Source organism: Ambystoma mexicanum, chromosome 13 (genome assembly GCF_040938575.1).
Source record: "Ambystoma mexicanum isolate Mex_15411 chromosome 13, UKY_AmexF1_1, whole genome shotgun sequence".
NCBI classification, from domain to species: domain Eukaryota; kingdom Metazoa; phylum Chordata; class Amphibia; order Caudata; family Ambystomatidae; genus Ambystoma; species Ambystoma mexicanum.
In genome coordinates, this window is record NC_090938.1 from 240,699,029 (window position 1) to 240,720,021 (window position 20,993).

The 20,993-nt window shown below is 45.6% G+C and overlaps 1 protein-coding gene across 2 annotated transcripts in view; it reads right to left on the reverse strand.

The window, feature by feature from the left end:
• The window catches only part of ARHGEF40 (Rho guanine nucleotide exchange factor 40), a 507,114-nt gene that overhangs the window by 97,805 nt on the left and 388,316 nt on the right, over positions 1–20,993 (reverse strand). For both annotated transcript variants that reach the window (XM_069633711.1, XM_069633710.1), the window contains exon 18: positions 7,487–7,657. In XM_069633711.1, coding sequence (XP_069489812.1) covers positions 7,487–7,657 — 171 coding nt within the window. The remainder of the gene's footprint in view (positions 1–7,486; positions 7,658–20,993) is intronic.

Consider the following 20,993-nt stretch of genomic DNA (forward strand, 5'->3'; position numbering starts at 1 on the left):
GGTCTACAAAGAGAAAAAGCTAAGTAAAGTCAATTTCACTTTTCTACTCTTGGGAACAGTTGTTTATCCAAGAGAAGGTATTTAAACTTTAGCAGAAATCCAAAGGATTTCTCTGTGACACTGCACTGAGGGTGCTGGGTGTCACAATGTAAAAAAGATGTCTATGGAGTTTGTCAGACTCGAAAACCTAAATAAACACAGGGTTCAAATCAAATGAAAATACATGAGAGAGTGGGAAAAAGGTCTCATTCTCTCCAGGATAAAATTTAAAAGTCTTAAAGTCCAGCAAAAGAGCTGGGGGCCTCTAAGGTAGAAGGGAATTAACACAGAATTGAGAATTCTCCCCAACAGTCCTAAACACATACACAGTAAAGTACATGTTAGAAGGGCTTTTCAAAGTCAATATCTGGCTAGGGCTGGGAAAAGACAACCTAGGGTGAGTAAGGTTATTCACAACCCCAGTTGAGCAAGGACACGGTCTCAAGTAGCGTCGACCAAGCAGCAAGGCTTAACAAAGGAGGAAGGGGGCACTGTGGTGTAGTGCAGTTACAACTTAGCAGAACTGATAAGGAAAACACCCACACTGGTAAGTTATAAATATAACAATAATGTATTACAATACTACACTAAGGAAAACTTAAAATATCTCAAGGTAAGTACAAGTACTTTAGTACATATATACAACTCACAGTTGGGTAATCCACTATGGGGTGCACACTACCTGAGAATCACAAGCAATTGTACACACAATAAATGCATTTTCTGAAGTATGGAGAATAGATGTTAAGCACATATCAATACGTAGGCCTTATAATTGCAAGGCACTCAGCACCATATATTACAATATCAGAAGTCCAGACTAACAAGTCTCCGGTAGCCTTTTTGTTGTCCCAAAAGGCTCCTGACTGAAGAAGCGTGTAGCTAGGAGGGCCCACTCAGCTGGTGCAGGTAAAGTACTTAAGTTCTGTTAGTGCACAGGCAAATGAAAACATGTGAAGTAGGCATTCAGGGGTCTTAAATCGAGGTACACCAAAAGGAGCAACAGCTACCACCAACCTTGCGGTCAACAAGGATGGCTTACAGATTGTACTGACCCAAAATGGGCAACCACTGTGGGACAGCGCCAGATAGCGCTAGGGTAATCAGTACTTTATGTGCAATACATTCCCAATGACGAATGTTCAAGCCCCCGAGCCCTTAGAAAGGTAGAAACAGTTTCAGGCAACAGTAAATTACTGTGGAAGACAGGCCTAACTGTTGTGGTCGCCATGCAGGGGAGGCAGGGGAGTGGGTTTGAGGGTGTTCGCCGCTGGTCATCTTTAGGTTGCTCTTGAGACCACAGACTGTGGGGGGGGGGCACACACAGATTCAGTTCCATGATAAAGGAGAGTATGGTAGTGATTGCTGGGGATTTTAATGTGCATGACTTACATTTATGTGCCCATAATGACACAGATGGGAATACCCTAAATACTGGTAAACTCTATACTCCACCAGTGGTGGCACGTGGCTGGACTAATTTTGCACATAACCATGATCTTACACACTTGGTCAGTGCAAATACTCCTTCTCCAGCCAGGCCGTTCACATGGTCAAACGGCAGAGCCAGATCATACATAGACTATGTGATAGTCAACTCTAACATGCTTAGACTCTGTTTACAATTTACAATTCCCAGAGCGATCATGCAACGCTTACTTGGTTGATCACGTTAGATAAACCCAGGGCTACGTTACCATGGTCCTCAGTAGTTAGGGTGAACTCTGACGGAAACCGTATTGATTGGTCAGTGGGGAAAACAGCTAAATTCAATAATGTTATATCATCCAAACAAGCTTCCATGGAGACCTGGCTTATGTCCAACACCTGGTACCTTGAACTGCTGATAACTAAGTTAGCCCCGATGATAATCACATTGGGCACTTGCCCATTTGGGAGAACAAAGGGAACAAAGCTGAAAAATGTCAACCCCCAAATCCATCATACAAAGCTGCAGTATCGTAAGACATGGGCACAGGTCTGAAGTCAGTTGTCTCTTGATATCAAAGGCAAACATATTTTGTTATTATCTCTAGCAACCCGATATAAAAATTGGCTTAAACAGCACAGACACTCATTGAATAGAATTAACTGCATTACTATGTCATGTGTGCTCAAAACCAATGATAGTCATAGATTCTGGTTGCATTTTAGAGAGCATATGGTAGCCAATGACCTGATTGAATTAAATCCCATATCTGAAGATCAATGGACGAAACATATCTTACAGTCGTACTATACTGACAGAGAAATTTCTACTGTGACTGCATCCTACTCCCCTTCCAAACAGTTTTTTGAGGAAGATTTTGACATTGAGGACATAGTTTACATTATTAAGAGGTTAAAGTCTTCTTGTGCTCCTGGACCCGACGGGATGGCAAATGTCACCCTGAAGACCAATCATACATTCTGGGTGAAAGTTTTGCTTGACCCATACCGTCAGATAGAACATAATGGAAGAGTCCCCGGAAGCTGGCAGAAGTATGTATTAATACCAGTCTATAAAAAAAAAAAGGAAGTAGGGATGATGATCCCTCTAACTACAGACTTCTGGCCATATTGGATTCAAGCATGAACATCTTCTCTGCAATCTTCCTTAAAAAACAAAACGCCTGGGCTCAAGAAAATAATGTACTCAAATTCCTGCAAAATGACTTTAGGAAGTCACATGGCACTCTCGATAATATAGGCACAATTGAATCTCTTATGTCAGATGCATCCCAACGTATTAGCCCAAATCTCTATTGCTGTCTGATAGATTTTAGAAAAGCTTTTGACTTGGTTTCTCGCTCACGCCTTTGGTCGAAGCTCATACTTTGGAACATTGATCCCCATCCCCATCTACTGTATTTTATAAAAAGTTTGCAGACCAACACTCAAGTGTCTGGACGCCTTATCTAAAATGGTATAACAACTTGGTGGACGTACACTAATTTGGGTTTGAAACAGGGATGCGTCTTCGCCCTCCTGCTATATAATCTCTACACGCCCAACATGGGTGGTTAGTTGGAAGCAGCTAGAAATTATCCTCCCAAGATACATGGTGTTCCAGTTCCCTGTCTTGGTTATGTAGACGACATCGTCTTTTTCGACCAAACTGCCATCGGCCTTCAGCGCTCTATTGACGCATTATTGATCTTCGCACATGCAAATCATATGATTATTACTATTAATAAAACCAAAGTCATGTGTTTAGATGGGCCCATCTCGAAGAACTCAGGATTCACCTGGAAGATGGGACAGGCTGCACTGGAAGTAGTTAATTCTTATGTATATCTGGGATTCCCTCTGAAATGAAATCCCTAAGCACAGTTTGTAGGGGACTATGTAAGTAATACAATGTGGAGGAAATGGCTCGCTATTAAGCGATATGCTAGTCGCAGGGGAGGTAATAACATAGAGGGTCTTCTGACAATCTATCGTATGAGCCTTATCCCGTCAATCCTTTATGGCTTGGAAGCACTGCCAGGTGACAAGCTGAAGTGGCTCGACAGGCTTGAGGCTAAGATCCTTTGCTCCTTTATTAATCTACTGAGTTTGGTGCCCCTTAAAGAATAAGGAAAGTAATTTGGGGTATATTCCCTATCTTCCATCTGACTGGTTCAACGTACTATTTTATATCTTAAAATAATTGCACAGAAAGAGGATACTAACAAACTACGCAGCACCTTGGGAACCGACAGTCGGACACACAGGGGCACGCTATTCATTTGTGAGCTAGAACATTCAGCAAGATACCACCTAAGTTTACTGGATATGTCTATGAAGCTCGCCACTACCCTACCAAAGCTCGCCACTACCCTACCTAATGTAGAGACTGTCCTAAAATCAAAGACAAAACATTGGGACAGAATTCAAACTTTGAAAGAACTGGCAGGAAAAAAGCGTTATCAGCTTTGCACTTCGCAGGGCTTCAAACCTAACTCAATATCAAGTTACCTTACGAAGCCTTGCGATCCCGACTTGAGACGCTTTATAACTACCTTCGCATCAACAAATTGCCTACTTGGCAATATCGGGGGACGTGGCATAATAAACCTAGGGCTCTAAGACTTCCTCATCTATGTGGTGAGGATATCGAAACAGATCGACATATACTGACAGAGTGTTCAATTCTTAGGAACTCTTACAGAAAGAGCTATTGGAAATTTGTACACAAAATAGATGGATTTAGAACTGACCAATTCTGGAGCACTTTATATGATGCTTCATCGTTAGTGATTACAGCTGCAGCATATCACGTATGGAAAAAGGCTCTGACTATATAGTGCTGGATGCCCCGTTAGGACCTGGAAAAGCTCTATCATATTGATTTTTATTCTATATCATTTTGGATAAACCATGACTTACCAGCCCCGACCCCCACCCCCTCCACCCCCTCTACACACACTGCAGTGGCATGAATTACAACTGTTTTTAATAGAAAATATTATATGTGCATACATTTTATTGAAATATGATTTTCTGTTGGTGCTTTTACTATTTTTAAATGTATGTAAATGTGATTTAATGTTTATTTTACGTAAATGTGCTTAAGGTTTATCATTATTTTAACCAACTACACAATAAACTAAAAAAGAAAAAAAGATACCTCAGACTGTAGGAGGGGGGCATACAGATTCAGTTCCATGATAAAGGAGAGGCCCTCGGAGAGATCTTCATAGATGCCCTTCATGCATTGAACTTGGACGGAGGCAGGAGGCACTTGGCAACTCCGGGGCCATCCAGTCAGGCTGCGTTCCTCAGAGATCATGGGATGCAGGCTCCCCCATTGGGAGTTGGGATGACACCCTGGCAACAGTGGATGGTGGCAGTATGATTCTCTTAGACATGCTTGACCTATCAGCCCAGTTTGACACAGTGAGCCATGCTGCAGCCCTCGACCCCTAATCAGTCAACCCATTTAGTAATGCAAATAACTGTTTTAAGCCCTTTCTTATAGATAGGATGTAGAGAGTTGCAGGGGGCCTTTTCTGTTCCAACTCCACCATGGTTACCTGTGGGGTGCATCAGGGATTTCCTACCAAGCTCCTGTTCTCGTCCACATATATGTGGTCCCACTTTTCACCATATTGAAATCTTTTCCTGTTAGTCTTCATTCATAGACAGATGATACCATGTTACATGTTGAGGTTCCTGAGATACATAAAGGTTTTCAACCATGCCTGGATTGCCTTAAGATCATCCAAACATGGACGAGAAAATGCCATTTCTGACTTAATCTTGCAAAAAGTTAAGTTTTCTTGTTGAGTATTGGTAAAAGGAAACGTCTGCTAGACATTCAATTTCCTCTATTGTTTGAGCATCTACTTTGTGTGAGCCCTGAATAAAATGTTGTGGTGTCGTTTGTGACTCCTCCATTACCCTGATACCACAGATGAAGGCTGTAGTCAGCAACATTTGTTAGCTTAAACTAGGAATACAATGATGCTCTTCCTTTCCCATCACGAATTATGCCTTAGCTGTGTGAACCAGTAATCTATCATGTGGACTATGCCAATGTTCTCTATGCCAGCCTCCCCTCCCTCTCTATTGATATGCTTTGGAGGATCCAGAAAGTGGCTCTCATGCTTCACTGAAATGTCCATAAGAAAGATCCCATGTTGGAGGCCCCACGGTCTCTGCATTGGCTCAAAGTGGGAGATAGAATCAAGTTTAAAGTGCAATCTTTTGGACTTTAAATGCCTTAACAATGTGGCTTCTCTGTCTCTGAGTGGAAGACCCAAATGCTCTGTCCACCTCTCCTGACCTTTAGGTAGCTCGGATTACTTTGTATTGCCCTCTCCAGATTGCAGTCCAGTTTTCCTGCAGATATTCAGAGCCATGCCTCACTTACCACCTTCAAGACTCAAATAAAATCCCCAAACTTCCACAGGCCACTTGATGGACAGCGCACAGAGACCCGTTAAGGCAGTAGTCTGCATCTTTTGATTCTTCGGATGTCTTGGACAACAACTACCATATGCCCTAGCCAGAATAATCAACAGGGAGGGATCATGGAAAATTGTAGTCATAAAAAACTGGGGAGCCGCAGGTTCTAGATTCCTGCTTTGAGGTAAAGCAATGATGAGTTTGAAGCAATCAATTAATCAACGAGCACTAAGTACAATTTGATTTCTCAGATTTCTTTTATTTACCGCTTTCTTTCTGCCATGCCCTTCTAAATGGGGTCCTGTCAAATGAGACGTATGCAATGAGAGGGTGCAGGCTTGAAAGTCTGGAAGCCTTTTGCAGTCCCTTTGGCATCTTTGACGCATAAGTACACTTGTCTCGCTGATGGTGCTTCCAAACATGTCCACTTGACACAGTTAGTGGTCGAATGTGTGTGTGTGAGGATGCACTGGTGTGTGTCAAACATTTTCTGCACTACCTGATGTCCTTATCTGTGTGCTAACCCTGCAACTTAAGTAACAATGTTTCTTTGTACGAGTCTACCCCGAGACTTCCTTTCACCAGCTACCCAGGACTCGAAATTCCTTTTCCCTTGTATGGACAGTTCTTGCAGGGATGTCCCAAGAACCTTTACAAGTGCTGGATACTGTAAAACTTCACAATTCTTATGGAGGTGGCCAGGCAGTTCCAACCACTTATGGACCAATTCTTGCTCAACCAATCAGAATTCTGCCTGTCTCCCTGCTTTAAGCTGTGGGTTCAGCAGTTGTTGGTCATGGGCCCCTTCCTAGGACATGCCTTTCTGAATAATATATAAAATATATATACCTATTAGTGGCTATTCCTTTATTCAAAGAACAAACATGTTACCCTGTATTCTTAACCGCAAGTGGCAGCGGCAGAGCAATATTCTTCCTGCAGCTTGGCGAAGAGACATGCACATGAAAGCGCGCCCTACACCTAATGGGATACTTGACCTTGAAAAAGGGTGTGGATACACATGAAACATGTATTTTCTACGGAAAATAAAAGTATGTAGCCCCAAAAACGGAACACACTGTCAGATTATTTTTGAAGTAAAACATTTAAAATTATAAAAACTTTCCCCAAAGGCATTGCAACTCAGAACCTTTGGATTTGATGTTTCCAAGAACTACTACCCTGTATTATTTTTATAACTGCTCTCTCTCCAAGAGAGGGTCCTTAGTTGCTCAACCATTGCTACTGATACGGGATCTAAGGAAAACCTAGGGATCTCCTGTGCAGCCTATACTGGTAGTCTACCTCCGTTCACGACCTGGGCTCTGAGGAAAGCTCCTGACAGTCAGTCTGTGGTACTGTAGCCAACGTCCAAGCCTTGTGTTGGTAGACACAGCTTGGCGACTCTCTAGCACATAGAAGCCTAGAGAACTGTGATGTTACTCAGTGGCATTGACAGGAATGGTCACAGACTAAATGTATATCAGAGGTTATTGCTCACCTTGAAACATTGGCCTCCACACACCCTTCTCATATTACTACGCCTTCCTGTGAAGAGCTAGTGCTCGCGGCTCACCTTGAATGCCTGCTTGTAGCTGTAGGTCTCCAACCCTCCTTCTGAGATTTTCAGTTTGCTGAAGAGCAGAAGGTGCTCAAAGAGAAAGACGTGCCTCTGAGACTTCTTCCTCCCACAGAAGATGGTGAACTCATCCCTGAGCAGCAGCTGCCCATGTTCCTTGAGATCCACCTGGCAGAGGGAAGAGAGGGAAAGAATAATAGAGGCAACCTCCATCAGCATCACCGCAGCTGCCCCTGATATGTTTATCACGCTCATCTCAACCATTACCTGTTGCTTACATCCTTAGTCCATCATCATCATTTTAACTAACATATAACACAGATGTTCAAAGGAGGACCTTCTTGCCAAGAGTGGTGGTTGGGAGGGGGGGCGATGCAGGCCTTTGGACTGCTGGGTGGCCACCCCTACCCACGTCTATGCATGCCCACATGGAACAATAGTGCAGTGGCTTTCCTATTAGCAAATGAGTGCAGTACTGTGATGTACAGATCTTATTACAGAAGCAGAGGAATCTTGGTGATAACTTTCCGTATTCGCAAAAGCCCAGTATGGCCCACCATAGCCCCTGTGGATAGGTGGCTGAAGTAGTGGGGTTCTGCTGCTCACACACCAAGCTGGAGTCAGGAGGTAAGTTGATGGTAAGTTTATTCCATGACTGTGAGCACTCTGGTAGACATGCAGGACTTAAGCTAGACACCTAGGATATTTAATGGAGTTTCCATCCCAGCCAGCTAACAAACTCTAACTGTCACTATCAGAACCACAGAACACAGTCACCCACCAACGCTCCACCATCCCATGTGACATCACGCCATTCCGTACTCACACACACATGCCAACTACAACACTTCTCCCTCCCTAACAATCACAAGAAGGAAGTATCCACTATTCACGCACGCCAGCTCTCGCACAATCTATGTGTGGCCAGCATGCAGACCAATTAAGATAACCAACAAAACTACCCAACAAGTACATACCAAGCAACAAAACCAATGGAGACCATATCAATGAGCCCCCACACGTGGAAACACAAGGAACTAGGAACCCCATGCAGTGGTAGGAGTGTACGAAAAGAAGTAGTAGAACTAAGTTCCCTGCTGGCCTGTCCCTGCTGCCCTAAAATCCCATCGTCCCATCACCACAACCCCTCCCATGCACCATACAACCCCCTAAAGAAATGCCAAATGCGCCTGCTGTTTAAGGGAACGCTGAGTGCAAGTTTCAACTTCTTCCAACACTCTTAAAGAAAACCATTCCGGAACGGGTTCTTTTTCAAATTAAAGTATGTGAACAGTAAAACGTTTTCTAAAAAGTAGAGGAGCACCGCCCCTAACCGCTCCCGCCCACTTCGACCACTGACCCCATGGCAATAGACACTAACCATGAGACAGCAATACCAAACCCACTGCAAGACCAAACACGCCTTGATGAAAATACCCAAATGTGCTCCATGCTGTGACCACCTTAACAGGCACATGCTCCAGAAAAGTGGAAAGACTGGAACATGCATTGATGAAAAATGCAAAACATGTTACAACAAGTATGCTGTAGAAACCTTAAAAACGCACAAGCTCCAGCGAAATAGAAAACCTGGAACTAGTACGCAAAATGGAAAAACTGGAAATAGTACGCCTCGACGTGAAAAGGAAAATTAAAAACGCCAAAAATGAAAAAAACTCCATCACCAAATGGAAACGTCAAAAATGGAAACTCCAACTCCAAATGAAAAGTCCAACACCAAATGAAATCCAACTTCAATTCCGATTCCAATTGGAAACACTTTCCAAACCAAATTCCATCTCCAATTGGGGCTCAAACGACAACTCTACTACCTCCTTACACAAAGCAAACAGTTTTTTGTTTAGGTGTTATGCACCAACATGGACACCACAACAACGATCTTAACCACACAGGTAGGTCAAACAACAATGTAACCAACAGTGGCACCGACAGCTGTCACCCACAGCCATCACAAACCTACAGAACCCACCCGACATTCTGTAATACACAAAATGCTGTAACCACAGGGAAAACTCAACCATGAGGCACACTATAATACAACAAGCCTACTGAACTGTACAGCTGTAACACACAGCCATACACCACTATAGAAACCCAACATTCTGAATAACTCCAACATCCTAATCAATAGCTGCAACCAATGGAAACCACCTGGGATTCTGTAATACCCAACATTGTAACCAACAGTGCCACCAACAGCTGTCACCAACAGCCATCACAAACCTACAGAACCCACCCGACATTCTGTAATACGCAAAATACTATAACCACAGTGAAAACCAACTATGAGGGACACTATAATACAGCAAGCCTACTCAACTGTACAGCTGTAACAAACAGCCATAAACCACTATAGAACCCACCCAACATTCTGTATAACTCCAACACCTTAATCAATAGCTGTAACCAACGGAAACCACCCGGGATTCCGTAATACCCAACATTGCAACCAACAGTCCCACCAACAGCTGTCACCAACAGCCATCACAAACCTACAGAACCCACCCGACATTCTGTAATATGCAAAATACTATAACCACAGTGAAAACCAACTATGAGGGACACTATAATACAACAAGCCTACTCAACTGTACAGCTGTAACAAACAGCCATAAAACACTATAGAACCCACCCTACATTCTGTATAACTACAACTCCCTAATCAATAGCTGTAACCAACGGAAACCACCCGGGATTCTGTAATACCCAACATTGTAACCAACAGTCCCACCAACAGCTGTAACCAACAGCCAACCCAAACTAAAATAGCTGCAACCAACAGCCAAGACAAGCTACAGAAACCACCCAGTATTCTGTAATCACCAACAGCTGTAACCAACAACCAGCACACAACTACACCTCTCACACACAGACACCAATAACAGCACAATATACACACTATAGACAAACGCAACGAAAAAGATGCAACCCAAAACGATGTGTGAACAAACATTGTAAATGAGAATCACATATCATTACAGATCCAAAATCCAGATGTAAAAACACCTAGTAAACATCACCAGCTCCCCAAACCCGCTTGTCCATAGAAATGTACCACCTGCAGCAAAATAAAATATCAATCCATATCCCCAAAAGCAAGGATACACCCCACTCCTGCATGTCCATGCTTCCTTCCCCCTCAAAAGGTAAACACATTAGGCACAATGACGCAAACAGTCGAACCTATCGGGGTACCTAGAGGCCACAACATGGAACAGTCACATGTGTTCTAAGAGGCCCCAGACAAAACACTAACACGTGACCAACCCACTTGATAAAATGTCACAAACCCAGAGGCCACAACACATACCACAAACAGCAAAACAACGGCCTCAGCCAACACAACTCACTCCATCAGTCCTCTGACAAAGTGAGGCCATTCAGCTGAATGTAAAAACTCCAAAGATTGGGATCTAGTTCACGCAAATTGCTCATAAATTTGGAACATCCATGACAAAACTCCAATCTCGAAAACTCCCCTGCCGCGCAAAAAGAACACTATGGACTCATTTTGAAGTCAAAACAGTGAGGACCGTCCACTACACAAACTTGGGACATGCATTCCTTCTTTGCCTTTACCTCAATGCTGCTCTCCACAGAAGGACAAAACCGCTGCTTTGGTCCAACATGCAGTTTCACAGCACTCCACCATCTCCATGCCAGAACCCCCACCCCCCGCCACTGGGGGTTACCAGCAACTCGATCCCGTTGCCGACCTGGACAGCGTCAGGAGATCACCACACACTCTTGCGCTCACTCCACTAGGACCAGACTTTCGCCGGCAGCAGAAAGACAGCTGCTGCACTGCCCGCCGAGACAGCACGGCTGACTTCTTGAGCCCTGGACCCCTACTGCAGACATTGCGTCTGCCCCTGCGCACCTTCACTCCGGGTGACAGATCCTCTCATGTGCTGCCCACCCACAGACACCCCCTACTGGGCCGACCTCTATGCCCAGCACCTATGCGAATAGCACACCCGCCTCACCTCCAGGCGTGCAGACTGCGTCCACCATAGGCCTCTATACACAGACCCGCAGACACCTCGTCCACCCAGGACCTTGGCCCGCCAGCAGTCACTGTACGTTTACTGCTGCAGACTGCTTTATCTCATGCCAGCACCTCAAGGCCAGCAGGCCGACCGCAGACATGCCAACATTCCGAAGCCCCGAAGAGGGAGATTTCAGCACCGAAATTGGGAGAATGAATTTTCTCTATAGGAATGCATTGGGGATATTGTTATTTTAGGCGGGAGACAGTAAAAAATAGCACTGTTTTTAATGAAAAAATCGGGAGTCTCCCACCTAAATCGGGAGGGTTGGCATGTATGCGACAGCCACTCTGCTGCTCACACAAACTCCTTAAGGGTCCCGCCCTCCTTCCTGGGACCAGACCCTCTGAAGCTGCCAACCAGCACTGCAGCTCCTGCACCACCCGGCCTGCAGGATTGCGCTGGACCAATCCCTGCTGGTCCCAAGCACAGCTGGCACCTTCCTGGATGGATGCCTCTTCTGGAGGGCAGTATCACACCGCCCTCCTTCCCCCTCCCCGGCAGCCAAGCCCACCTTGTCCCCAGTGAAGTAATGGGGTTCTGCTGCTCAAACACCAAGTTGGAGTCAGGAGATAAGTTGATGGTAAGTTTATTCTTTGACTGTGAGCACTCTGGTAGATATGTAGGTCTTAAGCTAGACAAATATGACGTATACTGTGGCATCCATCCCAGACAAACTCTAACTGTGACTATCAGAACCATAGAACAGTCACCCACCAACACTCAAACATTCCATGTGACTTCACGCCATTCCGCACTGACACACCAATGCTAACTACAACAGTGTCCCTCCAAGCTCCAACCAAACGGCATTTGAGGTCCCTAAGAACTATCTTCATTTAAGGTAACACTTTCCACCTGCATACAGGCGCTGGCTGCTGAAATATTGAGCATGAGTCTGAACTACTCTCTCCAACCTTACACATACCCTGCTACCCCCCTCCTACCTGACACCGTGCCTCATTATGACCCTGCTGGTCTGGTAAAAAAGGGCCAGTATTTACATATACCAGCACTTTGCCGGACTGGCAGAGTACAAGTATGCCGGTGGGGGTAACCTGACTTACCTCCAGCCAAGAACCCCACTGGCATAAAACGGACATTATTTTCGGCACCGCTATTGCTGGTGCCGAAAATACCAGCAAACGCCCCCATGACGTCCAATGGGATTCCATGGAATGGGGATTTACCGGTAGTCCCGCCACCCGTAATATCCTGGTATTGCTGGGATATCAGGCGGTGGAAACGGTAGGTGTGTTTGCAGGAATCCTTGCGGATATTCCGCCAGTATACCAGCAGACTTGGAAAGAGGCCCACTGTTTTCTTAGGTTTTGTTCTTTCTAACTCCTTCCCCCTTTACTCCATTTGCCTCATTAAGAGTTTGGCTGTAAATCAGCGGTAAATCTGCCAACTAACTGCCTAGTTTACCGTTACCACCACTAGGTCCCATGTGAATCACTGTTTTTAGAGTACACAGAGATTTTTAGTACATTCCCCATGGAGTCCATGGTGAATTTTGGTGTATTTACCGTGAGCGGTATTACCATGTTGTAAAACCACCGATTTCTGGAGGCAACATGGAGGATTTACCTCCAGCATTTTGCTTGTTGTGAATTCTCAGAATTCGGCAGTGCAGTAAAAGTGGCGGTAATTCCGTTAACGCCATAAAAAGTGGCAGTAACAGAATTACCACCAATTATTTGCTGAACTTCCAAACTTGTAGTAAGGCCCTCTGTGTTTTCTTTTCAGCCCTGCATTCTGCATTTCACCTGATGTCTCTCAGTGTCAGTTAGTGAATAAGTGAGTGACTTATATGGCACGCGTTACTGAGTGAACACATGCTCCACTACTGCAAGCAGGATTGGACAACGGTTCAGGAAATGGATGCAGATTCTAAGTTTATTAAAGACCTCAAAATGACAATGAAGGTCAGGAAGGATAGTCTAATGTGCAGAACCACAGATGTCACAATGTCTGCCACCGCAGGTGGAAATGTCTGAGAAAGGCCATGAGAGTCACACGGATATACACTGGACTTTCCCACTTGGTTTGGGGGTTCAGAAAAATGCATTTATTCAGCAGATGCAGAATCCTGATTCTAACTTGTCGGCCAGAGGGATAGAGTGAAAAGAAAGGCGTGTGGTGGACAGGTGACCCTTTCAGGCCTAGTGGACTACCAAATCTGGATATGTATTGTGATGCGGTGGAAGAGTAGTTATAGGTGGAAGCGAGTGGCTTGAACTTGTGGAGGGGGCAAGCCACCCACAAGCATTTACAGACCAATATTCTGAATTCCAGGGAAAAGGAAGGATTGGCAGGTGTAAGGAACTCAAGGTGGCAACAGTAAAGACAGATACAAGTGATCACAGTTCAAGGGTGTTTATTAAACTATAAATGCAGGGTGGGAAAACGCCTTACCTAAACCTAAATTTAAGATGGGACAAACGTCGACCAGCCAATGAAAATAAGGCAGTCCTTGTGGTGTCTTGTGAAAATAAAGGATCTATACTAAAAATAAATGATTGCCAATTCCTTACAACTAATTACAGAAAGAGTGTGGGATAGGGTTTTCTATAAAAATGATTGCCAATTCCTTACAACTAATTACAGAAAGAGTGTGGGATAGGGTTTTCTATAAAAATAATTGCCAATTCCTTACAACTAATTACAGAAAGAGTGTGGGATAGGTCTTTCTATAAAGAAAGAAGTGTTCACAAATAATAAGTCAGGATGTGATTGCCAGAGGTCTCCCTTCCCCATGTTTTTGGCACGGGACAAAGTGGATCTCCTGAGAACAGCATTCGCTTGCGCTTTCCCAGCACGAGCCGACAGTTCCGTACCAGCTATCAGGTTCTTCGATGGTTAAGTCTCTTTTAACAAAAGTCTCTTTCCTTCGAGGGCCTGATGTTTTCAACAAACATAAAGCTCTGTTCCACGTACACTTTAGGTGATGGCTTCTCTGCTGGGTTGCCCTCTTCCGGGCGCAGACCTCTCACAAGTTGTATTCAACACATCAACAAAACAGTTCCTTTCTCAATGAGCTTTGGGTGACGACTTCTCACCCCTGGATCTGCTTTGGCCGGGCTCGGACCCTAAATGACAAGGGGCAGTTCACTTCTCCTTGTCTTGCACTAATTCTTCTTTTCACAAATCTAAATGGGCCTCATTACAACTAGTGCGGAATAGGTTTAACAGCGCCGGTAATGGTGCCGGAGCCGTTAAACCCACTCCGCACTATTACGAGGTTCCCATCGTGGGACCCTATTGGACACCTGGTAAAACCAGGCGTGCTTTCCGGGTCCCGCGATGGGAAGAAGGAGGTAACAACGGGCCAGTTGTAATCTGCCCGTTGTTACCTCCATCCCCATTCCAATTGAGCCCTATGGGGGCTCAAATGGGAATGGGGAATGTTACCTGCAAGGAGGAATTACTGGATCCTCCAATGTTGGAATGACCCGGTTATTCCTCATTGCAGGTAACCGGTAAATGAGCCCGGTTTGGTGGCAGCCATGGAGCTAATAGCTGGCTGCCGCCAAACTCGTAATGAACCTCAATGTCTTTTTAAACAATTCAGTCTGGACATCCTTTGTTTGTGTTCACTCTTTCCAACCTTTGCAGCACACTGTTCATGCGCCCACTTCACCAAGCAGGATTTTTTTCCCTTAGCTTCCCAATCATCTGTCGGTCAATCTACGGTACAGAGGATTTTACAAGACCTCTGTATGACCACTTTGACCTCTTTTGCCTTTTCCCAAGGCCTTCTGGTTACGGTAGTTTCTACCATTGGGTAATCGCCCAGAGTTTTCTGCCTGAGCACCCAGGTTGTGCCAAACTCCTCTGTTGCTGGTTTTCCCCCTCTTTCATCAATAATATCTTCTGTTCAAATTAGCCGTTGGCTACCTTTCGTTTAACACAGTTCGGTTTCTTATTGATACTCCCCTCGACTCACCGGCTGTGATGAAACACTTTGCTTTTTTTCTCCTTGGAGACAAGGTTGGTGCCACAGAGACAAGCCTCTCTCTCCGGCTTGGTAATCAGCGGAGGAAGGTCTTGTGTACCGTTGACATCTGTTGCAACAAATGCTGGCTATTGTTCGCAGACTTATGTTTCCTTCTGCTGAGGTTTCACGGGCCTTGGTCGGAAAGGGCAAGGTAACTTCTCACCTTGTCACCCTCTCAGTCTGTGCCGTCTTGTTGCTCCTCTTGAACTGCTGTGCTGAGTTAGCTCTCACGTTGTGCTGTCTGCCTTGCTTGTCCTGTGCTCTACCTTTTATCCCTGTGGGGAAGGGAAAGGGCCGTCAGGTGTGTGTGATTCTGATCAACTGCCTGACTTTGCCTGACCCTTGTATTTGGACATGTCAGGTAAACGGCTCTGTGGTTAGTTCGTTGTCTTTCGTGTTGTGCGAAAGTGTTTGTGTGGGGAAAGGGAGGGGCAGTGTTTTGGAATATCCTACGTGGTAAAATGGGGAAAAGGTGTTGAAAGAAGGGTGATACCGTGTCTCACCTGTCATTGTCACACTCCCACTCCCCAAGGACCCCCCATCCAGGTGATCCTCCCTCACTGGTCCACCCCCAGGAACTGGATCCAATAGCAATGGCTGTGTCCTGGCCACCTGGATGACAGATCCCCGGGGACTAGCTAGGGAGACACCTTCAGGTTTCTCACACAGGTAGACCTGAAATGCTAGTGCTACACTGGTAGTTGACTCTGGCCAGCAGGGGGTGAAGCATGGAGGGAATATGACTGCGTGCAAAAGATTGCCATAATTACCTGGGATCACGAGCAGAGGGGAAGCCAAGCAGAGACAGCACTAGTGGAGACAGCAGACTGCTGAGCGGAAGTGCAGAGGACTGACAGAGCAGATGGAGCAGAGCAGACTCACTGCCAGACTCTAGTATGGTCACCTGCCTTCTTAAAGCCTTTCTCCTGACACTGGATGCACCTGAAAAGGGGACTATAAAGGGTAGTGCCTCCACCCTCAGTTGGTTGTTGGGGCGTGTTAGAGGCAGTCAGAGTCGTTGTGAAGCGAGCATGGCACTATATCCCTGGCAGAGTAAGGAAGGGGCTTTACCCCTCGAACGCCTGTTCCACCAGGCAGGGCGTGCCTGGTGCTGTACCTGTAAGAGGCCTGATCCTCCCAGCAGAGCTATCATGGTGCTAGCTATCACCCTTGAAAACATGAATTGTATGCAATATCCCTCAGTGGCTGACCCACCGCCTGCGAGATTCAAAACACCAAGCGCTACGCTTTAGTGTGCACATGTTTTGGAAGTGCGGAGCAAGTGTCAAGCAGTTCTGCAGCAAGCTGTATGAGCACTGAGAGCCCAGTGTCTGAGGCTATGCTATTTTCCCAGTTTACCTGGATTGGCGATTTGACTGCCATCTGGGAGTCCATGTCATTTTCCTCGCAGCCATTGACAAATATCCTCGCGGCCGTCAGGGGGTGCCGAGCATTCGTAGTGCTCTTCCTATGGTATTTTGAGCACTTTGATTTTCTGGTGTTGGTGATCTTCCTCCCTGGGAGTTTTCATGGCTGAGCAGATGTGGAAACTCCAGGATGGTGCGGGTTCGTTGAGGGAGCACAGTGTCATCGGTGTGTCGTTTTTTTCTGGGGTTTCCATGATTGGCGCGGAGCTTACGTCCCCGAGGATGTTTGTCAATGGCTGCGAGGAAAATGACATGGACTGTTCGGGGGGTTTAAATAAATAGAAGGAACCCCGGTTTGGTGTTGACATGGAGTGTTCAAGGGGTTTAAATGAACAAAAAGAACCTCGGTTTGGTGTCGTCACGCCTCCCGGAAGATGCGTACCGAACTGGACAGCAGCAACAGGTTCTTTTTGCATCCAAAAAAAAAATGTGAACATGGATGCGTGTTGTGTGGATCTGAAGAATGTGACGATGGAGAATTCTGCCAGAGATGTTGTTCTTTTCTTGACATCCTGAAGGGATTTGATCCAGATCTGCATGACTTTTACGTGAGATTAAAAGATCTCACTTTGACTGAGGATTGATCTATTTGTGATGTTGAGGCCAGTGTGAGTGTGTATGAGTGGTGGCGTTCGTGGCCTCTGCTGTGTCTTTGTATGGGCCGTTTGGTGAGTACTGTGTGGAAGTGAGTGTGTGTGTTGGTACGTGTAGTGGCCCTGTTTTGTGTTCATTTTTGCTTTAAATGAAATGCTAACCAAACGTAGTTCTGTTTACTTTGCATGGCGGGAATGACCTTCTGTATTATTTTGATTGTGAATTATCCTTCAAATGTTGTTTTGCACGTGCAATTACCTGTTTTCCTGCAGGCTGCAGCAGGTCGTACGGCCTTGTAGAACTGTGAATTTAGTTCCTCAGAGGGTTAGAACATCCTACGTTTGGGGAGGGGGGTGTTATGGTTCCATACAATTTTGGGGTCATGTGATTTTGTTTAAATGCAAACAGTTTCCTCGTTTAAGGGAAAATAGCCTGTACAATCAACGATTTTGTTGTGCAAGGTCGGGTTCTAGGAGTTTTTGCATAATGCATTCTTCATGAATGCCAGATTTGTGTGATGTCTACAATGATTATCGTTCTGAATGAACTATGATTGTACCATTGTATGTGTGGTATGTTTCCTTAGGATTACTTCTTCTACAGGTCTGCTCAGTGGGTTCCAGATGTGTTTAAGGGAACCACGTTTGTGTCCTGTAGACATGGGTGTCCGAGTGGGCCTATCCTTGGTTTTGGCTGGCGCTATGGGTTTCTATTTCAGGATGGGTTGGGTTTTCACTGGCCGTGTGTGTGTCACGGTGATTGGGGTGTAGTTGACAGTCTTTGGGTCCACATATGCGTGAGTGGCTGGCCTTAAAGTACTGTGGTTGTACTCTTTCCTTATGAACGCCGGGTGGGTTCATGCTGCCGCAGCTGCATTATTGCAGGTTGCGGTTAGATTTTATGCACTGTACTTGGTATTTTCAGTGTTTGCAGTGGTATTCGTTTCTGTCGGGAGCAATTTTAGCTTAATTTTCACCCTATAGATGGTCGGGTGGGTCTTTTGGGTGCGGGTTATTATAGGTGGCTCTTGGTGTGTAGTGATCTTTTTGCTGTTGGATGGGAAATTTCACTTAATGTTGTTTTACCCAATAGATGGCTGGGTGGGTCTATTTAATCTAGTGGTGGTGGCGTGTTTCTCCTTAGTGTGTGGGGTGCCGGCCGGGCTCTGCATGCTTTACAGGTGGAGTCGTGATTTCTGTCGTAGGATTGTATTGTTGTTTGGTCGGTTAAGTGTCAGTAGTTTTGTTAGTGCTAGGTGCACTTAGTTGGTTACATCTACTTGAGGGCAATGTGCGAGGCAGGTGCTTTTCTTACCTGTGGGTTGTTTAGTTGATGTTTTCTTCTCTTTTACTGGTGTAGTGCTTGTTGTTGGGTTTTGGATGGCCGGGAGGGTCCATTTCCTGTGGGTGGTGCTCTGGTGTGGCAGGCTGGAGGCTCTGGTGTGGCAGCCTGGAGCGGAAGGTGGACAGTGCATGGTTGGTTGTGAGAGTTAGTTCGGTTTTTGGGTGTCAGGTGTGGCAGGCCTGTGCTCCGAGGGGCAGCCCGGAGTTGGAGTTAGTGTTAGAGTTAGTGTTCTCGTGGGTTTGGTCCTTGGGTTTGAATAGTAGGGACAAGGGTTGGTTGGTACTGGTGTTCTTGTGGTGGATTTCGTGTTAGTGTTTTTGGAAGGAACTGGTATGGCGATTGTGATTTTACGGGGGTATATTATCTTCGGGTTGTTTGCTTTAGGCGCGTTGTTGCTATGGTGATAGCTGTAAGTGTACTTTGATGTGGTGGATGGCTTAGCATATAGCTTTCTCTCACATCCGTGTATAGTTTTCTTTGCAGCATTCGGTTTGTGGCGGTATGGAATCTTCGGTGAATTCATGATGGAGTGCACAGCGTGGTGGCCACATGCTGTGCGTTCTTGAGTTTGTTTGGCGTTGTCCTCTTTGGATCTTTGATTAATCTCAGGAGGGAGAAGTGTTGTATCCTGTGTTGACGAATGGAATGGAACGCACGTCACTGTGTTCAGGTTGGAATGTATTCGTGTGAATGCAGTGACGTGCATGTGTTCTGAACTTGTCAGATGGTTAATGCCTGCCGGGTGGGAGAAGCCAGTGTCTTTTCTCCTATGTACAAACTTCTACGGGGAGACAATAAAGACTCGTGAAAGCACTTACCTGGGTCAGGACCCTCTTTATTACATCCTGCAGTCCCGCTGGACATATGGTCAGTGATTTGTGGAGCTTTAGTGGACAAACGTGTGATCCAGAAACTTTGTGACAGATCCATTTCAAGTAAGTGACCTGACCTTGCTGTCTGATTGATATAAGCTGCAAGTCACGTTTCTTGTCTTAGTCCTGCACGAGCTCTGCGTGCCAGGCCCGTTTGTAGCAAGTCTAAAACAAGCAAATATAATTTGCAGGCGAGATCTAGGGAGTCAGTTACCCCCAGCTTACTGCCCGAAGCAGACAAGGTGGAAAATAGGCAACTTAACCCTTCAAAGGGAAATGAAACCCAATTTGGGTAGGCTATGTCCCCCCAGCCTAGGATGTTGTATATCGGGAGAAGATCTGGGGCCATTCTTCAGATGACCACTGGAGCTAAGCATCTTAAAGCATGAGAGGCTACAGAGGGATGCTGGGAGACTGCTGCTGGGACAACCATTGCCCAAACCATCTACCAGAAGGTGAACCTCTGCCCTTGTATCATCAGTGGAGACCTTCCACGGTGCCTCTCTCTCTTGAACTGCTGGTCCTAACCAGTTCCGAGTTCGACGTTGAATAGCTCTGAAAAAACATCAGCAAAATAGCCAAAACCTGGCAACTTACTTTAAGGTTTGAGTTTGACTCATTGGGGCAGATTCTCAAAGCATTTTTTGCCACAACTGATGAGAAGCGCTAGCCCATCTAATCACTTGCACCAAAAAAGAAGCATGTCCAATCTCTAAGGGCATCTGAGTGAGCGCACATGTCTCCCCTGTGTGCATTTGTACATATTTGTGCATTTCCATTCCCCAAACAGGGATGGGAATGCTTTTTCTCCTACCATTTCACAGAGACGCCCTTATAATGGACAATCTCAGGGAAATACGGTCCCAGCAACGGCATGGGCGCTGGGAGCCTGTCAAACATTAGTGCCGGGAGCACACTCTCGACACAAATGTATGCAAGGTGGTTGGACGGCGCATCTTTAAGACACTGTTAGCCCTTTCTGAAATGCATAGGTCACCTCTGAGAATAAGGGGACCTGCGCATTTCTGAAATAAGTGCAAGTGAAGCGAGTGCATTCTGTGCGCTCCTTTCTTTTGTGCTATGTTTTGAGGATCTCGCCCATTAACTTTAGTTACTGTGGACGAGTGCTGAATTATAATTTAATAAGGCCTTTGATAAGTTGTTTCAGAACCTTACCCACCCACTGTGGATCATTGC